Source organism: Acipenser ruthenus, chromosome 50, assembly GCF_902713425.1.
Source record: "Acipenser ruthenus chromosome 50, fAciRut3.2 maternal haplotype, whole genome shotgun sequence".
Taxonomy (NCBI): Eukaryota; Metazoa; Chordata; class Actinopteri; order Acipenseriformes; family Acipenseridae; genus Acipenser; species Acipenser ruthenus.
The window spans coordinates 3,058,480-3,077,187 of NC_081238.1; the positions used below are offsets into that span (position 1 = coordinate 3,058,480).

At 43.6% G+C, this 18,708-nt stretch overlaps 1 protein-coding gene across 2 annotated transcripts in view; it reads left to right on the plus strand.

The window, feature by feature from the left end:
• Positions 1 to 324: 324 nt before the first annotated feature.
• The window catches only part of LOC117967637 (uncharacterized), a 66,402-nt gene continuing 48,018 nt past the window's right edge, over positions 325 to 18,708 (plus strand). The window contains exons 1-16 of one of the 2 annotated variants that reach the window (XM_059015472.1): positions 325 to 550; positions 640 to 708; positions 1,645 to 1,803; positions 2,248 to 2,511; positions 4,417 to 4,540; positions 5,089 to 5,254; positions 6,956 to 7,133; positions 12,846 to 12,992; positions 13,472 to 13,735; positions 13,853 to 13,976; positions 14,320 to 14,485; positions 15,575 to 15,743; positions 16,287 to 16,436; positions 16,560 to 16,683; positions 17,027 to 17,192; positions 18,282 to 18,459. In XM_059015472.1, coding sequence (XP_058871455.1) covers positions 535 to 550; positions 640 to 708; positions 1,645 to 1,803; positions 2,248 to 2,511; positions 4,417 to 4,540; positions 5,089 to 5,254; positions 6,956 to 7,133; positions 12,846 to 12,992; positions 13,472 to 13,735; positions 13,853 to 13,976; positions 14,320 to 14,485; positions 15,575 to 15,743; positions 16,287 to 16,436; positions 16,560 to 16,683; positions 17,027 to 17,192; positions 18,282 to 18,459 — 2,464 coding nt within the window. In that variant the 5' untranslated portion in view covers positions 325 to 534. The remainder of the gene's footprint in view (positions 551 to 639; positions 709 to 1,644; positions 1,804 to 2,247; positions 2,512 to 4,416; positions 4,541 to 5,088; positions 5,255 to 6,955; positions 7,134 to 12,845; positions 12,993 to 13,471; positions 13,736 to 13,852; positions 13,977 to 14,319; positions 14,486 to 15,574; positions 15,744 to 16,286; positions 16,437 to 16,559; positions 16,684 to 17,026; positions 17,193 to 18,281; positions 18,460 to 18,708) is intronic. The other variant, XM_059015471.1, reaches the window with a different exon arrangement.

An 18,708-nucleotide genomic window follows, 5' to 3' on the forward strand; every position in this document is an offset into this window, starting at 1 on the left:
ATTTAATTACCGTTGCGTTTTGTTGTTGTTGTTTTTCTTATTAATTTTCTTAGCAGACGCCCTTACTCAGGGCGACTTACAGTTGTCACAAAATATACATATTTCACAATAAAGAGCAGATCAAATATACAATAACTTCAGAGCAACTTTAACTAAAATATATACATGTACAGTTCGATAATCACAATATAGTAAGAGTGAATACAATACTTCCGTCCTAATAAGAGTAAGTAACGAGCTCATTTATACACATTTGAAGAAACACAATATATAGTTGTTGTTGTTAGTGTATTTAAACAATCTATTCTGGATGTAGAATCGCTGAAATCACAACCTTCCACAAACATCTTCCGTCCAGAAGCTATAAACTCGCTCCCGTTTGCAGCAGACCGCACGTCCACGTTGCAGCAGACGCTGCTCTACAGTCTAGTGGATTGCAATGACAAATTACGCGCTTTGCGTCGTGAGCGAGGAATCACACGCTACAGTGGTTGTGTTTTGCTGCGCTTCCTGTATTGGTGTCTGTTTAAACAGATGATAGCGGCAGTCGGTACAGTGGTTTTGTTTTGCTGCACTTCCTGTATTGGTGTCTATTTTGTTTTTCTCCTATTTCAACTCTGCTTCTTGGTGTTTTCATAGCGGAACGCATTACTCAACTCGCATGTGAAACAGACGCGTTCTACAAGAAGATGACGTCGAGTGGAACAAGTAAGCAAAAACAACTTCCTTTAGATTAGGATCTCACGGTGGTGGAGCGGCATACAGACAGCCTGCTAATACTTATTAGGACACCAGTGTCAGTCAGACAAGCATGACATTAAGTCTCCGATACGCTGTAAATTCAGAACTAGAGCCATGAGTAACACTGTTTACACCTGAAAAATGTACCCTGAGATTCTGATACTCCCAATAGCTTGTGGTAAACTATGCCCAGTCCAAATGATTGTCAATATATTGATGCATAGGGAATGTCTTCCTGTGTGTTTAATATAATGTGTAGTTCCCGCCATGGCCACGAGAGGGCGATGGAATTGCAACACAAGCACAGTGTTAAAGGCATGAAATCAGATACCAGGGTGGAGGATAAGCATTGTTAATCCGGTCCTGCATAGATGTATTTAAGAAGTGAATTCTGATTCAAACATTCAAAATCCTAAAAGGTATAGACAATGTCAACCCGGGGGACTTTGACTTGAAAAACGAAAAAAGGACCAGGGGTCATAAATAGAGATTAGATAAAGGGGCATTCAGAACAGAAAATAGGAGGCACTTTTTTACACAGAGAATTGTGAGGGTCTGGAACCAACTCCCCAGTAATGTTGTTGAAGCTGACACCCTGGGATCCTTCAAGAAGCTGCTTGATGAGATTCTGGGATGAATAAGCTACTAACAACCAAACGAGCAAGATGGGCTGAATGGCCTCCTCTCGTTTGTAAACTTTCTTATGTTCTTATGTTCTTATGTTCTTATGTGTAGCATGTCTCTGTGTAAGGGATGAGGGTACCTGGAGGTTTTATTGCACCCCCCCACACACACACACACACACACACACAGCAGCTGCACAAATTACAAAAAAATGTTTTGTTTTTTTTAACAAATAATTATAAAAGAGTTGATGCTTAACTGTGATTTGTAATGTTTCAGGTCTCAGTACAACAGAGGAGAGAGATGTCACAACGCAGAAGGCCTGCTGTCTGATTGGCTTGCTGGTGGAAAAGGGGCATGCTGCTTGTGGGAAATTCATCTCCAAACTTGCAGAGAGGGACCTCAATCTCTATAGTACTCTTAGGCTTCTCCATGACAGTGAGAAACTCACTTATTATCCCCACTGCACTCTGTATGCTGATCCCCAGCAGGATATAGTGGAAGTGCCACACCTCAGTTTTACAGAAGTGCTTATCGCAAGTTATTGAGGGTGTCAGAATCTGTGGGTATAAGGAAATGCCATCCATACGTAATGCACAAATCAAACTTACATTTTTACATACAGTCTGTCTAGAGAACAGCTATCCAATTGTGTTGAAACTTGGTTAGGATATTCTTTAGGCAATGTCATCACCTGTTACACAAGTGACCCCCCAAAACCCCTCATTTCTGACAAATCCATCAGCAAATTTTAAAACCGGAGGGTATATAGAGGCATCTGTGCACCTGTATCTACTTTGTCATGATATCTCTAATCTTGTATTTATAACTGGCGGTGGATGAATGTCACTGACATGATTGTTCTGATTTGTAACGTTTCAGGTTGGAGACTGTATCGTATGATTCCAGAGTTCATTAAGAGTGCTGCAGTGCTCGAGGGGCTGCTGAAGGACATGCAGGAGATGAAGCAGCTGAGTGATGGAGAGGTGGAAGAAGTGATGAAACAGGAAAGCACATGGGTCAGGACCTCCCACCTGACAAGCATTGTGATGAGGAAGGGGGATGCCTTCAGAGAGAACCTCCTCTCCAAACTCGGAGAGAGGAACCCCGAATTCTACAGTGTATATTACCCTGATTTGGACCCAGGTGAGACCCTCACTCATTATACACTACAAATCATGTCCTTGTTCACAAAGTTTTACTTCAGGACTGTTTTTACCAGGGAGTCAAACCGAACCCAAACCGTGAACCGTGAACTGGTTCGATCGCTTTATTTTCTCAAAACCAGAGAAAAAGTAAAAGTAATTAACGTTTTTTTTTTTTATTAAAACATCTAAGGCTTATTTGGAAGTACTTTGTACAGTCATTTTAAGTTAAATGGCTTGTTTCACGGGGTTTGGGGGGTATCTGAGCTGATCACGAGAAATATCAGTTGGAGTGAGAGTTTACAAAGAACCCTCCGCAGCTCAAGAGGTAGGGAAAAAATGTGTCTTTTAGTAAATGTTTTTTTTTTAATCAGTATATGTTTTGTGTCTTGTCTGTGATCATCTTTTATTTATGATGCTAATAATTATTTTGCCATGTATTTGTGTTTGCGGGATATATCTTTATAGGGCAGCAGTGTGGAGTAGTGGTTAGGGCTCTGGACTCTTGACAGGAGGGTTGTGGGTTCAACTTGTATGTAAAAATAATGTGATATCTTGTAACTATTGTAAGTCGCCCTGGATAAGGGCGTCTGCTAAGAAAGAAATAATAATAATAATAATAATAATAATAATTTATATTATAAAATCTGAATGCCATGAATTGTTGTTTAATACGTTATAATAACAGACTTTTTATTAATAGGTCAATATTAATTTTGTATTATTTGTAATTATGTAAAGTGTTTGATATACTTAAAAGTTCTAATTGCTTTGATGATAATCTGGCTGCTTTGAATTCTTGTGCAAGGAGTTTTCATGAAACCAAATCAAAACTCACATAAATCGTACATTACAAACAACAACAACAAAAAAAACTTTTCGTTATAATCACATTATAATCTGTTGAAATAGTATCAAAACTATTATTTTTTAAGTTAGTTTCTATGAACGGATGTGCAGAAATGTTTTGTGTAGCTAAGAAGAGCGGATGCATGCAAAAAAATCAAACTATAGTAAATAGAAAACGTTTGAAAACGTACAGACTTGAACCAAAAGAAAGATTTTCTTACTACCTTCGAAGCATGTAATTTAGGTTTAGTTGTGATTGATTACTCGTTGCTTCAATAACAGAGTGTTGCCAAGCTAGGGGGCGGGAGTCGTTGCACTTTTGGGAATGCAATTGGCTCGCCCATTAATGGGCAGCTAAACCAATGAATGAGATTGCGGAGGCAGAACTTTTTTACTCCCACGAACTACCAATCACCTTTTTACTAAGATATACATTTTATGTTTTTATTTAATTATTTTATCATTTATTAATTATTTATTTAATAGTATAATTACAATATTTTCAGACATTATTTAGTCATAATCAATACATAATTTGGAATTTTGTTATAATATTTCAGTATTTAATTTAAATTGTTCTATAGAAGTAACTTACTCACTTTTATTCATGTTTATTGTGCTTTCAGGGAATGCAATTGGCACGCCCACTAATGGGCAGTTAAACCAATGAATGAGATTGCAGAGGCTGTTCCATCAACTCAAGTTACATTTGAAAGGGCTTTTTCTAGTCTCTAGTTTGTGCTGTCACCACAAAGAACAAACATGGCAGGAGGTCCTGGAGGACATTATGATGATCTGTTGCATCGGAATTCTCATGGAATAAGTGTGATTTTTCTTTCCTTAGTTATGATTATTGTTTTGTAAAAAGTTAAGAGTTAACTCTTTACTTTTTACAAAACAATGAACATATTTATGTGAACCGGTTCGAAGCAGGGTTTTCTGAACCGGAGAGCTACTAAGCGGAACAGACATTGACCTGATGCGATTTGACTCCCTGGTTTTAACTGTAATAAGAAACCTTGTAGATGTGTTAATGTGATTTGTGATGCTGTTTCAGTTGACAGGCTAATACAGGTGCAATCCCAGTTTGTTGAGAGTGTGAGTGATGCCGTGATGGAGGAGCTGCTGAAGGACATGCTGGAGATGAAGGTGCTGAGCGATGAGGATGTGGAGGAAGTGAGGTAGGCTCAGCTTCCTATTCCATTGTAATGTCTGGATCCCAGTATCTGTACCATCTGTAAGTAGAGTAAGCATTGCTTAGGGATGCAGCAGCTCAAAAGGGAGCAGGGTTCAGGAAAAAAGCACATTTTGTGCTCTTTTTTTATTAATTTTAACATGTAGTCAATTGCAGGACAGCAGCATGCATGTAAGTAAGGCTATTGGACACAACCATCTTACTAAGGAGAGGTTGAAAATGTCTTTGATTTTGGTGGTTACCTATTTCTGTTTTCCACACCACACAAATACCGTTTTATTTTTGCTAATGCCCTTTTAAGAAGCATATTTTAATGTGTTGCATGTTATACACACAGTGCGTATTATTTAAAGGGAGTCAGTATTTAGTGTTTTTTCCTACTGGAAGAATAGTAGTTTGGTCAACACTGGAATACACTGTAGTTACTATGAACATATGCATAACTGATTGATTTCTCTATAGATGAAGGCAGCTGGATCGACAGATAGATTCTTATCCTTAGCTCTTCCACATTTCTTTATTATTCTGTTTTAGGGATGCTCCCCAGAATACCGGGCTCCAGTCCTGGTTGGTGGAGCAGATCAACAGTGGGCGGTACCCTGGTCTGAGCTGGACCAATGAGGCACTAAAACAGTTTCGAATCCCATGGAAACATGACGACCAGAAGGACTTGACACCTGAGGACACAATGATATTCAAGGTGGGTGTCAGATTCGCACATACTTTCTTTATTTATGTATATGGTCTAAGCACACTCTTAAACTCAGGGGAGACGTTCAGGAGGACATAAAGATGTTTCGGACTCCACAACTGAGGTGTGCTTGCTTGCTTTGTACTAAACTGTGGGGGTCTTTCCTCTCTCAGACCCAACAAACTCCCTCCTAATATCTAATTTTCCAAAATACAATGTGACATCTGGTCTTTGCCACCCAACTGGTAATAAACTTTCCCAACCTCATATTCACTGGATTAAGGGTTTTCCACAATCCCTAACCCTTTGAGACCGGATCCATTCTAAATCGACCACCCCTGCACAGTACTAGCCCTATTAAAAAGCATTGCACTCCATTGAATCAAGAGGTCTTGATATCAGAGTCAATGATTGTAGCTGATGTTTCTGGTGATCTGTCTGCTGTAGTGCTTCCACATAAGGAAGCGCAGTCTGAGACACCAGAATGAAGTCCTGGGACCTGCTTCGAAGTCACAAGAAAAAAGAAAATAGATCTAAAACAAAGTTATATTAGAAACCAATAAATAAATAAAAGCACACCAAGAATCAATAGTCACACTACCAAATACAAAAGAAAGTGTGGACATAACCTTGTGTACTGTGATTATTAACAGGAACAACCCTTAGGCTGATCTAGGGTATTGCCACAGGCAGCTAATTCCAAATGCTGGACTGCCATTATCCTCATCTAGACACTCTCACACAAGAAATCAGCACTGTTATACCTGTTATAGAGAAATGAGAAATACAGTCAAATTGTATTGTGTAACATTGACGTAGTTGTAAGTTGAGATCTTTCAGTCCTTGACCCCTGCTTAGGGTTTTTCCACCCCAAGTGCTAGAGTTTTTTCTTGAATCTTGAATAAAAAAAAAGATTAGTCAAACACAGCGTGCCCAAGCACTGAGTTACTACAGCATATGCCAGGGTACAACAGAGACAGCATACAGTAATCAATAGTGATCGATCAGTTCTGAAAATAACTATTGAAAGTAAGATTATGTTTGCTAGAAATATGTCCTTATATCCTCTAAATGTTGTATCCATCAAAAGTTGCGCCAATCAAAGCACTATAAAAAATATAATACAGACCTTTTTGTTTGCTTGTTTGACTTCTGCTTCCGACATTGAATAACACGGAGAAATCGTATACAGGGCAGTTTACACGTAAATCATGCACTTTTTAAATGACGATACACCATTCACATATTTTGAGAGTTTAAACCCTTCTATACTCTGCAAAAAAAATGATCGAATGCCCACAGCCGGTGCTACAGTGAGGTTATTTTTAGGACGTACACCGTGCGCCCCCTAGCACAGAAGGGGTTAATATAGGGTACTGTGATTTACAGGGCCAAACATTAAGCTAATCTAGGGTATTGCCACAGGCAGCTATTCCAAATACTGGACTGCCATTGTGTTGCTGATTCATTGTGTCACTCTCACACAAGGAATCAGCACTTACCTCTTTATAGAGAAATACATAGTCAAATTGTATTGTGTACCTGTATTGTGATTTTTTAATCTTTAATATAGTTCACTGTGAAACGGAGCATGAACATTGATGTGGAGGACTACATCCTCATGCCAGACGCTGGTCAATTCAGCCCCAAGTCACTGTGAACCATTAAATCCTTTGTTGGATGTTGGATGTCTGTTCACTTTATATCTAGGGCTGGGCAGTGGCGACAGGTTGTTACAGGGAGGGCATTGACCAGCCCGATCCTGCTTACTGGAGGAGGCATTTCCAGCGCGCTGTGGATAAAGACGAGTGCCTGGTGTTGCGTGCTGATCACAGTCGAGATCCAGTCGACCCACACAAGATATACCGGAGTGAGGACATATTAGCAGGTAAACCATCGAGTTTAGGTGTCCTGCCGCCTTTATTTAAAATATTGTTCCCTTTCAATTCGAAGATGACCGCCAATTTGAATAATTTTGGGATATTCCTGCTTGTCAGGTATTCACTGAGCATTTTATATCAAAGCTGCCGATTGGCCCCTCCGCAGAATGACGTCCTTTGTCCCGACTCACAGAGGTAATAAATAGTCATTGCGCAGAGAACGGAGTCTCTTTTGTCTTTCACAGACAGGTAGGTAAAGTGGTGAGTATTACTCTATCCCTTTCTTCAAGTTGTGATTGACTCTTTAGAGCTCCTTCTCCGAGTTTCTGTGATTTGAATTGCTGGATGTAGGCTTGCCATTTCCCAGGAATCAGAATCTTGGCAACTGAAGGCTGAGCTACACATACGCAACTGCGTTTTGTTTAAAAAAACAAAACAAAAACTTTTCTTCATTAGCCTACATCGCTCGGCGATTGTAGCCTGCTTCTAACCTCTGCAGCTGGCTGCACGTTCTTCCTGTTTTTTCATCTCTTCTTTGCAGCTGTAAAAAAAAAAAAAGATAAGGAAGACACAACCCTCCAGCAAGTCCTGTTGACTCGAGGGCTTTGGGTTGACTCAGTATGCCCACTCGGTGTGCGTGGCTTAGCGCCCCTACAGGCCGCTGATTTACTATAACTAAATAATACCGCTCGCTTACTCCATTAAGCCTTGGCCTTTGTGGTGAGCAGACCACGCGCATCACCACTCACCCATATAGGTGTGTTAGTGTGTAAAAAAAATAAAAATAAAAAAGAGGGGAACAGGTGTGTTTTCTTTCTTTCTTCTGTCTCTCTCCTTTTCTCCAGGTTTGTGACTACCACGATGCAGGCTACGTGCTGCACCGGTTGCAAGCAGCCCAGACACAGACACGCAGCCCAATATCTTGGTGCTTTGCCCTCAGTGCTTGGCGCTTAGGCGCCCCCGTGTCTAGGCCTCGGGTTCCTGGTGCCTCAGAGCCTCAATAGCTTCGAGCCCCTCGGCGCCTCGAGAGCTACACGCCTTGGCGCTTCGATGCCTCGAGACCTTTCGAGCCCTGTGCAGCAGCGCTCTTGGTGCCACGCTGCCCCAGAGCCTCGGTACCTCGGTGCGTTCGGTGGCACGCTGTCCCAGAGCCTTGGTACCTCAGCGCTTCGAGCCCCTCGGTGCCTCGAGAACTCCACACCTCGTCGCTTCAACGCCTCGATGTTTTTTTAGCTCCGTCCATAGCCTCAGTGCTTAGACGCCCTCTGCACCTCGAGGACTGTACGCCTCAGCGCTTTGACACTTTGAGTTTCTTCTAGCCATGCGCCCCCAGTACCCTCGAGACCCTCGGGTCCCTGGTGCTCCATAGCCTCGGTACCTCAGTGCTTCAACACCCTCGGTGCCTTGAGGACTCGCTTCCATAGCGCGGCGTTTCGCCAACATACTCAATCCCCTGGAGGTTTTTTTGGTGTCTTGGTGTTATATAGCCTCGCCTGCCATGTCTTATTACCACCTGTATGTGTCCTGCAGGCGGAAATTGCCTCCGCAGGACAAACACACCCTGTGATTGAGCACGCCTCTGCTGCCTTGGCAGACAGGTCACCCTGCTCCTTTTGTGCTGGGTCCAAGGAGAGCACGAGAACTCTGCAGCCAGCCTAAGAGAGCCATCGTCGGTCTTGGGATCCCAGGCCTCCCCTCCCTACCCTCCAAACCCTGCGCAAAGTATTCCTTCTGCGCAGACTTCACAGTGCCATCGCAATCACTCTAGATCTCCTTCGAGGGGCATAAAGAGAGCAAGAAACGCGGACCAGGTGAGGGATATTGCCGAGTTAAAGGGCCAAATGGCCCAGATACTCGAGCAGTTAAGCAGGCAGCAGTTTCACCATATGTGCAGTCTTGGGCACCTTATTGCAAATATCGGGGTTCCAAGGGCAGGCCCTGGGCAGAAGCCTGGGAAGCTTAGTGGTGGCGCGCAGACAGCTGTGGCTGTCTCAGGCGAGGGTCCCGGATGCGGACAAGTCCGCCTTATTGGACGCGCCTATCTCCCCTGGCCATACTTTTGGACCAACAGTAGAGGAGATACTGCAATGCTCACACGCAGAGCGAGAGGTGTCCCGACAGGTGGCAGTGATGCTCCCCTCCCATGCCTCGGCACGGGGAAGGGGGAGGCGATTGCGTCCGGCAGTTACCATGGTAACCAGTTCTATCCTGATCCCTATGGCACCATGGGGTGACATGAGGCACTGCCTCCAGGCCTCCGCACCAAGGAGCCAGCAACAAGCACGAGAGAATGCCGGACGTGGGGCCCCAGTGCACCAGCGCCCAGGGAGACAGTTCCACAAGAACCGCTCCAGGCAGCCTCCAAGGCAACCTCCGCCGCAGCCTCAGTAGCCCCAGCAGGGGTCCTGAAGGCTTACGGCCTCAGACCCACCCGTATGCACAACACCATGTGCACTACTGGCACAATTGCACCTCAGACTCTTGGGTGCTCGCCACCGTACACACCGGCTACACACTGCAATTCCACTCGGGACCTCCTCCCTTTCAAGGGATCACGGTTGAAATGATCCTCTCCAGGTCTTGGCCCTTAAACAAGAGGTAGAAACTCTACTTCAAAAACAAGCTATCTGTCTTGTAGAACACACCTCTCCAAGGAGAGAGGTTCTACTCGAGGTATTTCTTGGTGCAAAAAAAGGACGACGGACTTCACCTCATTCTAGACCTGAGACACCTCAACAGGTTCTTGAGGAAGAGGAGGTTCCAGATGGTCACACATCGCCACATCCTGCAGTCTGTCAGGCCGGGTGACTGGTTTACAACAGTGGACTTGAAGGACGTGTATTTTCACATTCCTATCTGTCCAGCGCACAGGAAATATCTGTGCTTCGCCTTTCAGGGGAGTGACTTCGAGTTCTCTGTGCTGCTGTTTAGCCTCTCCTTAGCCCCCCCCGCACGTTTTCAAAGTGCATGGATGATATCCTAGCTCCCTTGCAGCTGCAAGGGATCACGGTGATGAATTACTTGAACGATTTGTTCCTAGTCCCAGGAAGGAGCAGTGGTCCACACAGCGATTGTGACAGAGCATCTGTTGAAGCTGGGTCTCACCCTCAACAATGCAAAAAGCCAATTAACACATAACAAGTTTATTTGGGTCTCCGGCTGGATTCCCTTACAATGCAAGCCTACCTGTCGGACGACAGGGTAGCTGCCATTCGCAACTGCCTGGCCCTGTTTCAACCAGGGACCACAGTGCAATTAGTGTTGTGCCAGAAACTACTGGGACTGATGGCTGCAGCGTCCTCAGCTATTCAACTGGGGTTACTTCACATGCGTACGCTTCAAGCATGGCTCAATGCCTTTCGGCTACACCCTAAGTGTGACAAACACTGTCGGCTGACAGTGTCTTGTCTGTGCTGGAAAGCGCTACGCTGGTGGAGGCAAGCCCCTCACTTGAGCGAAGGCGTAAAGTGGTGACGACAGACGCATCCAACTCCGGTTGGGGGGCAGTCTGGGTAGACAGAGGAGTCTGCGGATCCTGGTCGGGCCACTGGACGTCCCTGCACATAAATGCGCTAGAGCTGAGAGCAGTCCACCTCGCGCTACAACATTTTCTCCCTGTGCTCCGCAACAAGCATGTCCTTGTTCGCACAGACAATGTGTCAGTGGTTGCGTACGTGAACCACCATGGAGGGCTTCGGTCCCCGGGGTACATCGCATAGCCTTTTGGCTACTGATCTGGGCACAAAGGCACCTACTTTCCCCCCAGGCTGTACATCAACTTGGAGTGGTGAACTGGGTGGCAGACCTCCTCTCCAGGGTGGGTCCTCACCTGTCAGAATGGCGACTGCACCCTCAGGTGGTGCAGCGCATTTGGGAACGCTTCTGGGAAGCCCAGGTCGACCTGTTTGCCACTGCAGAGATGACCCATTGCCCCCTATGGTTCTCCCACCGCAGCTGCGGAGGTCCACTAGGCGTCGATGCCCTATCGCACAAATGGCCCAAAGTGGTTTATACATTTTCCCGCCTATACCGGTGCTCCCTGCCTTCCTCGAAGGTCAGGAGAGAGGAAGCGACAGTTCTCCTGGTGGCCCACAGATGGCCAAGGAGAACCTGGTTTTGGAACCTTTGCCAGCTGCTGCAACTCTGGGAGATCCCACTGCACATTAATCTCCTCAGCTAGGTTAAAGGCACCCTCTGGCACCCAGAACTGGGAGGACTTTAGCTGTGGGTCTGGCCCCTGAACGGGACCGTCTGTCAGCCCTAGGGCTCTCTGATGCAGTAGTGAGTACAGTGCAGAACAGTAGGGCTTCTTCCACAAGAGCGTTGTATGCCTATAAGTGGAAATATGTTCAAAACTGGTGCATGGCCAGAGGCCATGATCCCTTTTATTGCCCTATAGCAGTTATTTTATAGTTTCTACGTTGATACGACTCAGTATCCCCAGTATCCCCTGGTGCTCATATTCTGGTGACCCGTTTTCTAAAGGGTGCTCGGCAGTTACAACCTCCTATAAATGACGTCCTCCCCGAAAGGATTCTAGACTTGGTACTGGAGGCTCTCACGAAGGCCCTGTTTTGAGCTCATAGATACCATAGAGCTGAAATATCTCTATGAGGAGAGCCTTTCTATTGGCTATCACCTCAGATAGGAGATTGAATTCCCTCTGCCCAGTTCGGGCATTGAGATGCTATGTGAATAGAACAAGAGTCAGTCTGACTAGCTCTTCGTTTGTCATGGTGAACGGACCTGAGGTCAAGCCCTCTCTAAGCAGCAACTGTCCCATTGGATTGTGGACGCGGTTTTTGACTGCGTATACTAATGCCGGCCTACCCCCACCTGGACTCAACTAGAGGTGTGGCTATGTCATGGGCTTTCTTTAGAGGTGCCTCATTGACCGATATATGTAATGCGGCTAGCTGGATTGCCCTGCATACGTTTACCAGGTTCTACCGACTTAATGTCGTAGATCCCTCTATGCATTTAATAGGCACTAGGGTCCTTGAGGTTGCACGCTCACACCACCAACACTAGATGGTGGTAGCGAGATGTCCCTCAGATGCAGTCCGCTCATTCTCCCTCACGACGGCTCTAGTATAAACTTTTCCAAAAGTACTCAAATTGGCGGTCATCTTCGAATTGAAAGAAAACGATAAGTTACGGATGTAACCCCGGTTTCCTGAAAGAGAAGATGACCACCAACCTTGTGAGGTCGCATCACAAGAATTTGCGGGTTCAATGCAAAAGAAACTCAGAGTAATGACTATTTATTACCTTGGTGAGGCGGGACTGAGGACGTCACTCCGTGGAGGGGCCTATATAATGATCAGCGAATACCTGACAAGCAGGCATATCCCAAAAGTATTTAAATTGGCAGTCATCTTCTCTTTCAGGGAACTGATCCTGCTTTGTGTGTAACATGAAAGGAGAGCAAAGACATTATGCCAGCTATAAACTTGGTCCCTCTTAGTTATGTCCTCATGTGACCATTCCTCAGTTCCTCAAAAGAAGGAAAAGGGGTTAGATTTAGTTTGGAAATAATAAGCAGTGCAATCAGTCATTAGATTTGGCACCAGATAAATAAGTTTTTCAGAAAAAATAGTTATTGGGACCGGGGCTCTTACATAACTAACATAAATTTCGATTGGAATTAAAATACCTTTTATAATTAATTGATTCATGCTTTTTAAAATCATCTTTAACTATTACTTGTCATATTTCAGATAAGAGAGCGAAAGTAAAACTGGAAAAAACTCACTGTCTGATCAGCTTGCTGGTGGAAAAGGGGCGTACTGCTTCTGGGAAATTCATCTTCAGACTCGCAGAGAGGGACCTCAATCTCTACAGGAGTCTTAGGCTTCATCTTGACAGTGAGAACCTCACTTATTATCCTCACTGCACTGGGTATGCTGATCCCCAGCAAGATATAGTGGAAGTGCCTGTACATACATCACAGTCTGTCACCCCTCAGAGTTTTACAGAAGCGCTTGTCACAAGTTATTGAGGGTGTCAGAATCTGTGGATGTAAGGAAATGCCATCCATACGTAATTCACATTTCAAACTTACATTTTTACATACAGTCTTTGTAGAGAACAGCTTTTCCAATTGTGATGAAACTTGGTTAGGATATTCTTTAGGGAATGTCATCACCCGTTACACATGTGACCCTCCAAAATCCCCTAATTTCTGTCACATCCCTCAGCAAATATTAAACCAGAGGTTATATAGAGGCATTTGTGCGCCTGTATCTACTTTCTCATGATAGCTCTTTCTCATTAATCTTGTATTTATAACTGTGGCGGAGGATGAATGTCACTGACATGATTGTTCTGATTTGTAATGTTTCAGGTAGGATTCTGTGTCGTATGATTCCGGAGTTTATTAAGAGTGCTGCAGTGCTTGAGGGCCTGCTGAAGGACATGCAGGAGATGAAGCTGCTGAGTGATGGAGAGGTGGAGGAAGTGAAGAAACAGGCCAGCACACAGGACAGGATCTCCCACCTGACAAGCATGGTGATGAGGAAGGGGGATGCCATCAGAGAGAACCTCCTCTTCAAACTCACAGAGAGGAACCCCAAATTCTACAATACACATGGGCCTGATTTGGACCCAGGTGAGATCCTCGCTCATTATGCACTGCAAATCATGTCCTTGTTCTCAAAGTTTTATTTCAGGACTGTTTTATCTGTAATAAGAAAAGTTGTTAATGTGATTTGTCATGCTGTTTCAGTTAACAGGCTAATGCAGGTGCAATCCCAGTTTGTTGAGAGAGTGAGTGATGCCGTGATGGAGGGGCTGCTGATGGACATGCTGGAAATGAAGGTGTTGAGCGATGAGGATGTGGAGGAAATGAGGTAGGCTCAGCTTCCTATTCCATTGTAATGCCTGGATCCCAGTATCTGTGCTAGCTGTAAGTAGAATAAACATTGCTTAGGGATGCAGCAGCTCAAAAGGGAGCAGGGTTCAGGAAAAAAAAATAAATAAATTCAGGCTGTTTTGTATTAATTTTAACATCTAGTCAATTACAGGACAGCAGCATGCATATAATCAAGGCTTTTGGACACAAGCATCTTACTAAGGAGAGGTTGAAAATGTCTTTGATGTTGGTGTTTGCCTATTTCTGTTTTCCACACCACACAAATACTATTATATTTCTTATCTTTAGCTCTTCCACATTTCTTTATTATTCTGTTTTAGGGATGCTCCCCAGAATACCGGGCTCCAGCCCTGGTTGGTGGAGCAGATCAACAGTGGGCTGTACCCTGGTCTGAGCTGGACCAATGAGGCACTAAAACAGTTTAGAATCCCATGGAAACATGATGACCAGAAGGACTTGACAACTGAGGACACAATGATATTCAAGGTGGGTTTACACTCATTTAAAAGATAAAAGATCTGTGATAGTTTGATCCTTCCCCCAGAGGACAGCGATTTGATATTTTCATTTTCCCAAGGAGGGATATAGTTAATGCAGCAGCTCAATGCCCTATGTCAGGACACTTGAGGTTTGAATCCAGGAGCAATTTTGTAGTTTTCTACTTCTAAGTTATCCCAGGACTGAAAGGTTTGGTCAGGTCAGAACTGAGGTGTGCTTGCTTGCTTTGTACTAAACTGTGGGAGTCTTTCCTTTCTCAGACCCATCAAACTACCTCCTAATATCTCCTTTTCCAAAATACAATGTGACACCTGGTGTTTGCAATCCAATTGATAATAAACTGTCCCAACCTCATATTCACTGGATTAGGGGTGCTCCACAATCCATAACCCTTTGAGACCAGGTCCATTCTAAATCGACCACCCCTGCACAATACTAGCCCTATTAAAAGGCATTGCAGTCCATTGAATCAAGAGGTCTTGTTATCAGAGACAATGCTTGTAGCTGATGTTTCTGGTGATCTGTAGGCTGTAGGGCTTCCACATAAGGAAGTGCAGTCTGAGACACCAGAATGAAATCTTGGGACCTGCTTCGAAGCCTCCAGAAAAAAAGACAGATAACATCTTTATATTAGAAACCAACAAATAAATAAAAAACACACCAAGAATCAATAGTCACAGTACCAACTACAAAAGAAAGTGTGGACATAACCTTGTGTACTGTGATTATTAACAGGACCCACATTTAGGCTAATCTAAGGTATTGCCACAGGGAGCTGTTCCAAATGCTGGACTGCCATTGTCCTTGTGTTGCTGAACACAGCTAGACACTCTCACACAAGGAATCAGCACTTAACTGTTTATAGAGAAATACATAGTCAGATTATATTGTGTAACATTGACATAGTTCTAAATTGAGATCTTTCATTCCTTAATATAGTTCACTGTGAAAATGAACATGAACACTGCTGTGGAGGACTGCATCCTCAAACCAGACGCTGGTCAATTCAGTCCCAAGTCACTGAACTATTAAATCCTTTGCTGGATGTTTTTCTCAGTCTGTCCACTTTATATCTAGGACTGGGCAGTGGCGACAGGTCGTTACAGGGAGGGTATTGACCAGCCCGACTGGAGGAGGCATTTCCAGCGTGCTCTGGATAAAGACGAGATCCTGGTGTTGCGTGCTGATCACAGTCGAGATCCAGTCGACCCACATAAGATATACTGGAGTGAGGACATATTAGCAGGTAGACCATCGAGTTTGGGTGTCCTGCCTTCTTCATTTAATCTTGTTCTGCTTCGTGTGTAATATGAAATAAGGTGAGCAAAGACATTATCCCAGCTATAAACTTGTAGTTATGTCCTCAGGTGGACATTCCTCAGTTCCTCAAAAGAAGGGAAAGGGGTTTGATTTAGTTTGGAAATAATAAGCAGTGCAATCATTAGATTTGGCACCAGATCAATAAGCAGACTGTCATACCCCCTTTTCATTTTAGATTGAATCTGTTCAAATGTTTCCAGTTCAAAAAGGTGGATAAAAGTGAGCTGCAGCTTGTCACTGAACCTGCTGTATATTAAAAGATCCAGGATGAAGTCATTCTGAAGTCATTCTTGTATTCCTCTTTCAGAAAAATAGATATTGGGGCAGGGGCTCTTACATAACTTTTATGGGTGCTTTTTAAAAAAATAAAAAGCGATTTCAAATTTCAACTGGAATTAAAATACATTTATAATTAATTAATTCATGCTTTTTTTAAAATCATCTTTAACTATTACTTGTCATATTTCAGATAAGAGAACAAAAGTAAAACTGGAAAAAGCCCGCTGTCTGATCAGCTTGGTGGTGGAAAAGGGGCGTGCTGCTTCTGGGAAATTAATCTCCAAACTCGCAGAGAGGGACCCCAAATTCTACAATACACATGGGCCTGATTTGGACCCAGGTGAGATCCTCGCTCATTATGCACTGCAAATCATGTCCTTGTTCTCAGTTTTATTTCAGGACTGTTTTACCTGTAATAAGAAAAGTTGTAGATTTGTTAATGTGATTTGTGATGCTGTTTCAGTTGACAGGCTAATACAGGTGCAATCCCAGTTTGTCGAGAGTGTGAGTGATGCCGTGATGGAGGGGCTGCTGAAGGACATGCTGGAGATGAAGGTGCTGAGCGATGAGGATGTGGAGGAAGTGAGGTAGGCTCAGCTAGATACATTGTAATGTCTGGATCCCAGTATCTGTGCCAGCTGTAAGTAGAATAAGCATTGCTTAGGGATGCAGCAGCTCAAAAGGGAGCAGGGCTCAGGAAAAAAAAAAAAAAAATCTTTCAGGCTGTTTTGTATTAATTTTAACATGTAGTCAATTACAGGACAGCAGCATGCATATAAGCAAGGCTATTAGACACAAGCATGTTACTAAGGAGAGGTTGAAAATGTCTTTGATGTTGGTGTTTGCCTATTTCTGTTTTCCACACCACACAAATACTATTTATATTTCTTATCTTTAGCTCTTCCACATTTCTTTATTATTCTGTTTTAGGGATGCTCCCCAGAATACCGGGCTCCAGCCCTGGTTGGTGGAGCAGATCAACAGTGGGCTGTACCCTGGTCTGAGCTGGACCAATGAGGCACTAAAACAGTTTAGAATCCCATGGAAACATGATGACCAGAAGGACTTGACACCTGAGGACACAATGATATTCAAGGTGGGTTTACACTCATTTAAAAGATAAAAGATCTGTGATAGTTTGATCCTTCCCCCAGAGGACAGCGATTTGATATTTTCATTTTCCCAAGGAGGGATATAGTTAATGCAGCAGCTCAATGCCCTATGTCAGGACATTTGAGGTTTGAATCCAGGAGCAATTTTGTAGTTTTCTACTTCTAAGTTATCCCAGGACTGAAAGGTTTGGTCAAGTCAGAACTGAGGTGTGCTTGCTTGCTTTGTACTAAACTGTGGGGGTCTTTCCTCTCTCAGACCCATCAAACTACCTCCTAATATCTCCTTTTCCAAAATACAATGTGACACCTGGTGTTTGCAATCCAATTGGTAATAAACTGTCCCAACCTCATATTCACTGGATTAGGGGTGCTCCACAATCCCTAACTCTTTGAGACCAGGTCCATTCTAAATCAACCACCCCTGTACAATACTAGCCCTATTAAAAAGCATTGCAGTCCATTGAATCAAGAGGTCTTGTTATCAGAGACAATGCTTGTAGCTGATGTTTCTGGTGATCTGTAGGCTGTAGGGCTTCCACATAAGGAAGTGCAGTCTGAGACACCAGAATGAAATCTTGGGACCTGCTTCGAAGCCTCAAGAAAAAAGACAGATAACATGTTTATAACCATCAAATAATTAAAAAACACACCAAGAATCAATAGACACAGTACCAACTACAAAAGAAAGTGTGGACATAACCTTGTGTACTGTGATTATTAACAGGACCCACATTTAGGCAAATCAATGGTATTGCCACAGGCAGCTATTCCAAATGCTGAACTGCCATTGTCCTTGTGTTGCTGAACACATCTAGACACTCTTACACAAGGAATCAGCACTTACCTGTTTATAGAGAAATACATATTCAGATTATATTGTGTAACATTGACATAGTTCTAAATTGAGATCTTTCATTCCTTAATATAGTTAAGTTCACTGTGAAAATGAACATGAACACTGCTGTGGAGGACTGCATCCTCAAACCAGACACTGGTCAATTCAGCCCCAAGTCACTGTGAACTATTAAATCCTTTGTTGGATGTTTTTCTCAGTCTGTCCACTTTATATTTAGGACTGGGCAGTGGCGACAGGTCGTTACAGGGAGGGTATTGACCAGCCCGATACTGCTGACTGGAGGAGGCATTTCCAGCGTGCTCTGGATAAAGACGAGATCCTGGTGTTGCGTGCTGATCACAGTCGAGATCCAGTCGACCCACACAAGATATACTGGAGTGAGGACATATTAGCAGGTAGACCATCGAGTTTGGGTGTCCTGTCTTCTTTATTTAATCTTGTTCTGGTTCGTGTGTAACATGAAATAAGGTGAGCAAAGACATTATGCCAGCTATAAACTTGTAATTATGTCCTCAGGTGGACATTCCTCAGTTCCTCAAAAGAAGGGAAAGGGGTTTGATTTAGTTTGGAAATAATAAGCAGTGCAATCATTAGATTTGGCACCAGATCAATAAGCAGACTGTCATACCCCCTTTTCATTTTAG